The sequence below is a fragment of the Cryptomeria japonica genome, chromosome 8 (assembly GCF_030272615.1).
Source record: "Cryptomeria japonica chromosome 8, Sugi_1.0, whole genome shotgun sequence".
Lineage (NCBI taxonomy): Eukaryota > Viridiplantae > Streptophyta > Pinopsida > Cupressales > Cupressaceae > Cryptomeria > Cryptomeria japonica.
The window spans coordinates 726,606,740-726,617,336 of record NC_081412.1 but is presented as its reverse complement, the minus strand read 5'-3'; the positions used below and the strand labels follow the sequence as shown (position 1 = coordinate 726,617,336).

The 10,597-nt window shown below is 33.1% G+C and overlaps 1 protein-coding gene across 1 annotated transcript; it reads right to left on the bottom strand.

Moving 5' to 3' along the window:
* Positions 1-9,699: 9,699 nt before the first annotated feature.
* On the bottom strand, positions 9,700-10,392 carry LOC131857944 (protein DMR6-LIKE OXYGENASE 2-like). The gene is made up of 2 exons (XM_059210736.1): positions 10,202-10,392; positions 9,700-10,093 (listed from the first exon to the last, which is right to left on the bottom strand). The coding sequence occupies exons 1-2, from the start codon at positions 10,390-10,392 to the stop codon at positions 9,700-9,702; spliced, it is 585 nt and encodes a 194-aa protein (XP_059066719.1).
* Positions 10,393-10,597: the final 205 nt, after the last annotated feature.

The following is a 10,597-nucleotide window of genomic DNA, read 5'->3' as shown; positions in this document are numbered from 1 at the left end:
ACACATTTATCTCAATCATATGCATTATATGTAATACATATTCGATTAAATAAATTATGTCAATGTTTATTTTTATAATGAAATATCCCAGTATTTTATTTAGACTAATTGTGATTTTGTTTTTATTTAAACTAACTACTAATACTCTAAGGTAGTAAAAATATTTTATATGTGTATATGGAAATAAGCTTTCAAATTGCTCTAGGATTTAGGTAATGTTAGATTGACTCTGGATATTTCGTTGGGTAAAATGATATTTTGGAGTGTTAGAGAACTTGAAGCATTTGTTTGCATTCAAAAAAATACATGTAAAAGGTGATTGAAATATTTTTGATGTGTGAAATTGATACACAAGTTTTTAAGAAAAACTATTATTAAAAAATACATCTATTTATAAACAGTTTAATTTAAATCACTCACCACAAGTGAAATTGATATACATTTTTTTTTTCTTTATGTAGAACTTCATTATCATAAAAGATGTATATTTATAAAGTGTTTATTTTGAATTGCTCACAAACAGACGAAATTGACATACAAGATTTTAAAGAAAATTCCGTTATCATAAAAGATGTGTATTTATAAATTGTTTTATTTGGATCACTCGTTACCAAAAGGTGAAATTGATATACAAACTTTTAAGCAAAACTCCATTTCCGTAAAATATGTCTGTTTATAGAATATTTTATTTTGATAACTCATTGACACATGAAATGGTAGAAGAGATTATAAAGTAAGCATTTTAAGAGAAATGGGTTGTTAGCTATATATATTTTGTTTTCCTATGTAATTTCATTTTTTTTGTTTCTATCAAAAATATTGTTTTGAGAAAAAATGTGTTTCCTATTTATTTTAACTATTATAAACAAATATATTTTTCCTAAAAACTTTTAATTTTGTAAGTGTAAAATTACATTTTCTTGAATTTAAATGGGAGAGAACCTAAAATCATTGAAAATAGAAGAAATTTACATTATAGGAGAATATGTGCTAATATAATTGATCATGGCTTTAGATTTTTTAATTTTTTTCTTCAATTGATCAGCTAATCTTCTTTCATGCAAGATATTGATTTTTTATTTTTTCTTGTCATCTGTTAATCTAGGCAATTATTGAGGTCACGAATGGCATAAAGTTGTTAAATACACAATATCTATAGGTGGAATAGACGACATATCCAAAAATATTTAGGTTATCAATAGAGTAGGGCTAGGAAACCTTAGAGAAAAGCTTACATATGATTATGAAGCTCAAATGTTGATGGCTATGATGAAGTGTTGGGAGTTAAATGCAATAGTTTCTCCTTACCCACAAATGAGTTGAAAATGACTTTGCATGATATTTGGTGTATTCTTAGATTGCTCATTCATGGTTCATAAGTCATTACTAGCTATGAGATGGCTTAATAGTAAGATGAAGAATTATATTTATATTGTATTGGAAGAGGAGGACATGGAAAAAATGAGTACCTCTATTAAATGTTATAGTGGGTAATTTCTCCAAAGGAAATAAGTTGTTATTGTCAATTGTTATCACTTTGGTTCATTCTGATGTATAAATTTATGTAAACATTAGATAAATAGTATAACACTTTGAGGGGGCGTCCTTGGATGATCAAGGGAAATATATATTAGAAGTTATGATGATAATGTTAGAATTACTTGTCTATGTTGTCATTCATGTAATCTGATGGTTCAGATTGGTCTGGGTTGATGTGGAAGATAGGTATGTATGATGTAGAAGGTACAAATTGTTGTGTTTTTGATATGCCTATTTCTCCATAATTATGTATTGAAAGTATGATAGTTTTGGTATTCTAGAAGTCTGTACAATAATTAGAATATTTGAGATTTGCAGAGGTCCAGATTGCTCTGCATTTTTTGTTCTCTTGTTGTGCATTTCGGATTATAATATCCGTGCATGTATCTATTTTATTATGTCGTGGGACATGTTGTTGTGCTCCGAAAATGTGTTTTTGGTTATGATATTTCTTGGTTTGAATTATCCTCGAAAGTTCTATCTTTTGGTCTGGTGATTGCTGCATTTGATAACGTATTGTTACATTGTGGTGTGGTCAACTTTCCATTCCTTTCCACTATAGGAATGCTTAGTGGAGACCAATTTTGAATTATGTTTCTTCATCTCCTTGGTTGGATTGAATAATATTTTTTGGAGATCGATATATATAAAGATCACTTGTAATGAAAAATTATTAAGAAGGTTTAGTGGAAGGAAGTTGATTGTAAAAGGAAGATCTATCTCTGGCAATGTGAAGTGGTTAAGTAGGGTGGTTGTTTGCTGATGTTGTTTAGTACTGGTGGTAGTTTGCCTAAGGTTTCTTTCGGCATTGCAACAGAGTGGCAATTGTGTCCCTTGTGGTGGATTATTTCTTTCTTCCTTTGAGCAGCGAGTCCTCCTTCTTTTTCCAACAGTTTTAGCTAGGTAGTGAGTCCATCTACAGTGAGTAATTCTAGCAGTGAGCCATCTTGTAAAAATCACCTTAACCGATGTCACCTTAACAGGTGTTTTTATTTTGAGAACTAACATTCTCCATGGTTTTTCCCTTCTTGAGTTTTCTACGTCATATCTAGTGTCTCATGTGTGTGTTCTTTTCATGATATCATTTGGTCATGGGTATGCAATTTGAAATCTATATTTTCCGAATCCATTTCTATATAAATTTAATAAATTTTAATGGATAATTGATTCAACCCCCCCTCCCCTCAGTTATGTAGAAAATTCAACAATTGGTATCAGAGCTTGGGTTCCTAGAAACTGAGACTAACTGTTCAAGGAGATCTGATGGCAAATAAATTGACTATCCCTACCTTTGAAGGATGCGACTATAGTTTCTAGAAAGTAAAGATGCAACTATATTTGATTTATCTGAGATACAAGACCTAGGAGGATTTGGAGACTAAGTATTTGGCACCAGCAAATGGACCTACTACATCAAATGAGATTGAAGCTTATGAAGGAATTTGTGAGAAAGGTACGCTATCTTTAGTGCTTTATCTAAAACTGAATTGGTGAAGGTTGTTTCTTTAGACCCCGCTTATGAAGTTTGGGAAAGGTTGAAAAGTATTTATGAAGGAAATGAAAGAGTCAAGTTATCCAAGATGCAGTTTTCTAAAGGCACTTTATGAGAATTTGAGAATGGAAGAAGATGAAGGTGTTGCGAGCTATTTTCAAAAGGTTGATAATATTGTGAATGGGATCAAAGATCTTGGTGGTGTCTTGGATTAGAAGGATGTGATATAGAAGATCATGAGAACCTTACCAAAGAGTTACAGTGACAAGATATTAGCTATTAAGGAAACCTATGATCCAACAAAATTCACTAGGGAATATTTGTTTGGCACCTTGACTACATTTGAGATGAGGAAGTTTGGTAGAGACAAAGAAAAAAAAAAAAAAAAACCTTTAAAGCATCAAAAGTTGCAGATGTAGATTTAGATGATGAGAGCCTCGATGAAATGGAAGAAAAATTTGTAAGAAAACTGAAAAGAGGAACCGACAAGTATAAAGGTATGTTACCTCTTAAATGTTTTAAATGTGGAAAGATTGGTCAGTATACATTTCGTAAATAGGATCAAAATAGAAGTTTAAGGATAATAAAAGAAAGTTCAATAAGAAAGCTTACTATGTTAGAGTTGATGCTGTTATTTCTGATAATGGGTCTGATTATGAGGATGGTGATTGTTTGTTCATGGTAGAGAAAGATGGACCTAAATCTAATAACTTTAAGATTGTTGAGACTATTTCTACAACATTTCTACAACATTGCATGTTAGGAGAGATAGAAATGAATGGTTGATTGATAGTGGATGTTCAAATCATATGACTAGTGACAAAAGTAAGTTTGTAAAACTTGAAAAATATGATGGTGGTTCTATTAGATTTGGAGATGTTAGACAACTCAAATTGTTGGAATTGGTTCTATTACCTTTGATGGAAATCATAACACTGAAAATGTTTACTATGTAAAAGGATTGCATCATAATCTTTTGAGTGTTGGATAGATGTGCAGAATTGGTTACAATGTTATCTTTCAGGATGGTGGCTATGACATCTGGAAGAGATCCGGAATTGTCATTTCTTCGAGGAAAAAGACAGGTGGAAACATGTATCAATTGGAAGCTGCTACAAGACATTGCTTGTTATCATAGATCAATGAGAGTTGGATTTGGCACCGAAGGATGCATCATATTGACTTTAAAAATTTGGTGAAGATCAATATGATAAAAGATGCAAGACTTACCAAGATTGACTAAATTGGATAATAGTATTTGGTGCAGTCACTAGTTAAGAGGGACCTCAAAGAGATCAATTTAGACCAGGCAGAAAGGGCAAACACAATGGAAACAAGAGGATATTATGGAGGTAGTGTAGAACTAAATTAATTAGATCAAGAAAACCGATTATAGATAACCAGTAACATATAGAATACAAGATTTGACTCACTGGCCTGCTACATATATGCTCATTTATAGAATCGGTCAACTCTAGACCTCTAATTCTTAAGATCTATCTTCTAACTTTTTTTGGAATTAAATTTTAATGCTCAATTACAATGGTTTTTATGATCCAAGGAGATCCGGTCGGCCCAAAAGGGATCAAATGCCGAAGAACAAGATCAAACGTGTAAAACCAATAGGTCGGCCTCTGCCAAAGAGATTCCTCTAGAAAATCCAAAGGATGAAATGCAGATCAAAGGGAAGGTTAGTCACACACCAAGGAAAATTGGAATCGATGAACTAGGGCTTCGAAAGCTACGAAAAGGATCCACAAGATTCACCAATATAGGTCCAAGCAGTGCCAGTGTCCTAATCCAGAAAACAGTATTGGAATCCAAAATCAATACCTTGCCGAAAAATGATTCAAATGTTCCACGATTTAGGAATAAAGAAGATGATCATGTTCTTAAGCAAAATACAACTCCACAAGGTTCGGTGAGAAAAAAACAAGAAAATGCAGAAAGAATGTTGAAACTGTAAAACAAAAAACAAACTGGAAAGAAATATTTTTGGTTGATGCAAGATTGCCAAGAACCAGGGATGATCCTACATCAGTATTTGTAGATAATGTTAAGTCGAAAAGTAGACAAAATGAACATTCAAAGGAAAGGAACAATTGTTTACCGGATTGTTGTCCATTTGATACACATAGACCTATGCAGTCCAACCAGGACAAGGAGTCTACAAGGTGAGAGGTATTTCATGCTCTTTATTGATGATCATTCTAGAAATATTTGGGTTGCATTTCTAAGATAAAAGTTAGAAGCATTAGAAAAGTTCAAGACATTTTAAGATAAAGTTGAGAATGAAGTAGATAGAAGAATTAAGTGTCTGAGATCTTATATAGGAGGAGAATTTATTTATGATGAATTTGATACTTTCTGGTGAGAAATATGGAATGAGAAGGAAATTATTAGCTACTAGGATACCTCAGCAGAATGGCATAGTTGAACGAATAAATATGACTATTCAAGAGGTGGCAAGAACTGTGATTAAGAAAGAAAATCTATCAAAAATTTAGTGGAGATAAGCTATACACATTCTTGTGTATACCCTTAATAGAATTTTATTTAGAAAGAAATTGGGAAGACACCATATGAACTATGGTATGGAAGGATCCCATATGTGAAGTATTTCAAAGTTTTTGGAAGCACTTTCTATATCCGAAGAGAGGAATGAAACCTTGGAAATTTTGATAGAAGAACAAATGTAGGCATATTTCTTTGTTATTCTACAAAGAGAAAATCTTATAGATGTTACAACAAGAGATTGAACAAAATTGTTGAAAGTACAAATGTGAAGGTCGATGAGAACATTTCAAAAGAAGTTGTTATTCAAGCAGGGTATGAAACCGATGAAGGAGAAGAGAAGAACAAAGATGAAGAGAAGAATAGAGATGAAGAGAACTGGAAAGAAAATCAGGTTTCTCCAACAACTATATCAAAAACCCCTAGGTATGTACAAAAAAATCATTCTAAGAATCAAATCTTAGGAGACAAAAATAGAGGAGTCATTACAAGAAGCAAAGTTGCAGAAAAAAAGTTCTTTTATGATCAATTTTTTAGACCGAACCTAAGACAGTTGAAGAAGCCCACAAAGATTAGAACTGGATGAAAGTTATGAAGGAATAGATGGATCAAATTGAGAAAAATCGGACTTGGGAATTGGTACCTAGACCAATAGATAAGAATGTTATTACAACAAAGTGGGTATTTCACAACAAGATGCATGAAGATGGTCAAGTTGTAAGAAACAAAGCAAGGTTGGTATGCAAAGGTTACACATAGGTTGAAGGAATTTATTTTGAAGAAACCTATCCTCTTGTTTCTAGAATGGAGGCTATTAGGATGTTTTTAACTTTTATAACATATAAGGGTTTCAAAGTCTATCAAATGGATGTAAAGTCAACATTTATGAGTGGAGAATTAAAGGAAGAGGTCTACATTGAACAATCAAAAGGATTCAAGTTATCAGATGATCTAGATGTTGTTTGCAAACTAAAGAAGGCGTTGTATGGATTGAAGCAAGCACCAAGACCTTGGTATAGAAGGCTAGATAAGTATCTACTAAATCAAGGATTTCAAAAAGGGCCTGCTAACAACAATCTCTACTTCAAAGTTGAATCAAGTAAGATCTTAATTATTGTTGTTTATGTGGATGACATAATCTTTGGTGTCGATGATGATATCTGCAAGGAATTTACTAGTGAAATGTAGAAGGAATTTGAAATGTGTATGATTGGTGAGTTGATTTTCTTCCTTGGATTGCAAGTAAATTAGAGCAACAAAAGAATTTTTTATCTCTCAGTCAAATATGTTAGAGAACTATTGAAGAAGTTTTGATTAGAAAATTCCAAATCAATATGTACTCCCATGACTACTGGATGCAAATTGACTAATGATGATAAATCTCCTAAGACTGATGCAAACAAGTAAAGATCAATGATTGAAGGATTGTTATATTTGACTACTACAAGACCATATATCATGTATGTTATTTTTCTTGCAGCTAGATTTCAACAAGAACCAAAAGAGTCACATGTTGTTGCAGTAAAAAGGATATTGAACATATACTAGAAAGGAACAAAATATTTTGGACTATGGTACCCCAAAGGATCAGACTTTACTCTGAAAGCTTATACTGATGTAGATTGGGCAAGAAGTATTGATGACAGAAAAAGTACAAGTGGTGAAGTATTTTTCCTTGGCTCCCAATTAGTGGCATGGCTAAGTAAGAAGTAGGATTATGTATCCTTATCAACCACATCATCTGAGTACATTGCAATTGCTTCATTTTGCACTCAGGTACTTTAGATAAAACAAACATTGAAGGATATAGGTGTGTTGTTTGATGAACTCGTCTAAATCAAGTGTGATAATACAAGTGCAATCAATATCTCTAAGAACCCAATTTTGCATTCCAAAACTAAGTATATTTCTATTTGGTATCATTCCTTAAAAGAAAAAGTAGTGGATGATGAAGTAAAACTTGAATATATTCCTACCAAAGAGCAAGTTGCAGATATTTTCACAAAGGCGTTATGCAAGGATACTTTTGAGTATCTTCAATAATTGTTAGGGGATATTCACCCTCCTAGTTTGAACTAAGTGCATTTGACAGTGTATTAGTCCAAGATAATTCATGCATATTTCTATATGGCCTAATGTTTGTGGCTTCCTCTTAGGGGGACTAGAGTGGATTTTTATGAGATCCGGAGTGTGACTACAGTAACAAGAGATATGCTGGTTGGACAGATTGTTGCATTTGAGCTAAGAAAATTTGGAGAATCACATGAAAAGTCTAAGACAAATTTAGAGCATCAACATCTGTATCCAGAAAGAAAAAGTATGATCCTGATGAGTGCAGAGCTGTGTTTCTCTCTACCTTTTTCCTTGATGTCAAAGTGGAGAAGTTTGAGAAGTTTTTACTTGAGAAATTTGGAAATATATGGTTTTTCTTTCTAAGAGGGATAAGTATTTTGAACATGTTGTTGGAGAAATAATTTTTCATTGATGAATATTGCCATCAATGACAAAGGGGGAGATTGTTAGAATTACTTGTCTATGTTGTAATTGATGTAAATCTAGTGGTCCATATTGGTTCAGATTGATGTGGAAGATAGGTATGTATGATGTAGAAGGTATAGATTATTGTATTTCTAATATGCTTATTCCTCTAGAATTATGTATTGGTAGTATGAGAGTTTTGGTTCTCTAGAAGTTTGTGTAGTAATCAGAATATTTGAGATTTGTAGAGGTCAAGATTTATAAATTAAATATCCATTCATGTATCTATGTTATTTTGTCTTGGCACATGTTGTTGTGCTCTAGAAATGCGTTTATGGTTATGATGTTTCTCGGTCTGAATTATCCTCGGATGTTCTATAATTTGGTCTGGTGATTCCAGTGTTTGTTAACGTGTTGTTGCATTGTGGTGTGGTCTAATTTTCATTCCTTTCCACTGCGAGAATGCTTAGTGGAGACCTATTTTGAATTATGTTTCTTCATCTTCTTAGCCGACTTGAATAATATTTTTTGAAGATCGATATATAAAGATCACTTGTAATGAAAATATATCAAGAATGTTTAGCAAAAGGAAGTTGATTGTAAAAGGAAGATATATCTCTGACAATGTGAAGTGGTTGATCAGTGTGGTTGTTTGTTAATGTTGTTTTGTACTAGTGGCAGTGAGCCTAAGCTTTTTTCTGACATTGCAACAAAGTGGGAGTTGTGTCTCTTGTGGTGGATTCTTTCTTTCTTCCTTTAGGCAGTGAGACCTCCTTTTTCTTGTGGTTTTAGCTAGGTAATGAGCCCACTTGCAGTGACCAATTCTGGCAGTGAGACATCTTGTAAAAATCACATTAACCAGTGTCACCCTAACAGGTGTTTTTTATTTTGAGAACTGACATTTTCTATGGATTTTCCCTTCTTGTGTTTTCCATGTCATATCTAATGTCTCATGTGTGTTCTTTTCATGACATCTTTTGTTCATGGTTATGCAATCTGAAATCTATATTTGTTAGATTTGTTTTTGTATAAATTTGAAATTTTTAATGGATAACTAATTCACCCACCACTCTTAGTGATCTGGAACATTCAACAGATATGAGAGAGTTGTTTCTTCTTCTGTAGATAACTATGTAGGGACACGCCCCTTTATCCTAATTAAAAGTGTTTATTGTAGTAATGAAAACTAGTGTTAAAATGAGGCATCTCACAAGTTTTATGCTTATAATATATACTTAGTAATGTATAATATTGAGATCATAAAAACAATATTATTTTATTAAGTATGACACTTTCTTTATATTTTATAACAAACATATACCTAAATACGTTACTATTGTTCATTAATAGTCACTCATCAACCTTATTTCCCATGCCGATAGTGTCCACTATCCATACCACACCTTTATTTCATGGACTGATTCTAATCTTGAAGTGATCCAAAGTGCTCCCGCGCTTCAAAGCACATTGGATCCAGAATGCTGTCATGTATTCTTCATATTTATATCATCTGTATAAAGTTGGATGCTCCTCATCCACAATGGATGCTACAAGACCAATGAAGGTATCAAACGAAGGCCCATACAAGGTGGGAATAGATATGCATGTGGTTGTATTGGTTATGGCCCTGAGCTTCATACTTTTGAATCTTCCATTGCTTACAACCTAATAAAAATTCAGTCCTCCCAGAACATTTTTGGAACAGGGGAAGTCTGTATACAGTGAATAATATTTATGGTACTATAAACCTCAATTTGATCAGCCACATTCACCATAAAGGCATTGGGTATTGGTTCTACTACAAACCATTTCCCATCTTTTAGCACTTCCAGACCACTCGCACCTCCTTGCATCAAAATAATAATGCCACCTATATCCGAATGAGGTGCTGCACCAAAGGTAAGATCTGGATTTGGGCATGCAGGATAGTAATTTATGTGCATTGACTGGCTATGCTTTCCAAATATTGCATTCAAATAATCAGAATCTTGTCCAAGAGCTTCAGAAATTGCAGCCAGAAACCTTAGAACCAATACTCTTATCTCCTTGCAATACTTCCGTGCAGCCTCTCTATTTCAAAAAGGTGAAACGAAAAAAAGGGGATCATACACACTAGTTGGTGAATTATTGTGAAAAACTTTATTTGTTTTTATTTTTCTTTAAGTTTTTTGTTGGTACCTACAAAGTGCAGTCTTTTGAGGCCATGAATTGATAAATTCCTCTAGCGGATGACATGAGTGTCTTAGATAATCCATCCACTCAAAGAATTCATCTTTGGTGACATTGAAGCGTGTGGAAACACTGACAGCCTGCCTTGAGTCCTCTGAATAGAAGAAAACCTTGTCAATGTCCATCATGCTTTTCATCATAGTTTCTGGCACTCCATGGTTAATGATAAGAATGATCCATATTAAATTTAGGTGATACCTAGACAAAGGAAAATGAACAAAACAAATGAAGATGTTTACCTGGAAGAAGCCATCCTCCTCACAAGCCCGCCTAATGTCAAATTAATTACCTTTATTCTATGAGGCCTATCCAAATCTTTGAGATCTATGACTAGGAATTTATATG

Excerpts from the sequence above, each read along its gene's own strand:
- LOC131857944 (XM_059210736.1), bottom strand. The coding sequence starts at position 10,392 with ATGATGAAAAGCATGATGGACATTGACAAGGTTTTCTTCTATTCAGAG. Across the intron at positions 10,094-10,201 it reads CAAAAGACTGCACTTTGTAG|AGAGGCTGCACGGAAGTATT; the intron begins GTACCAACAAAA and ends TTTTTGAAATAG.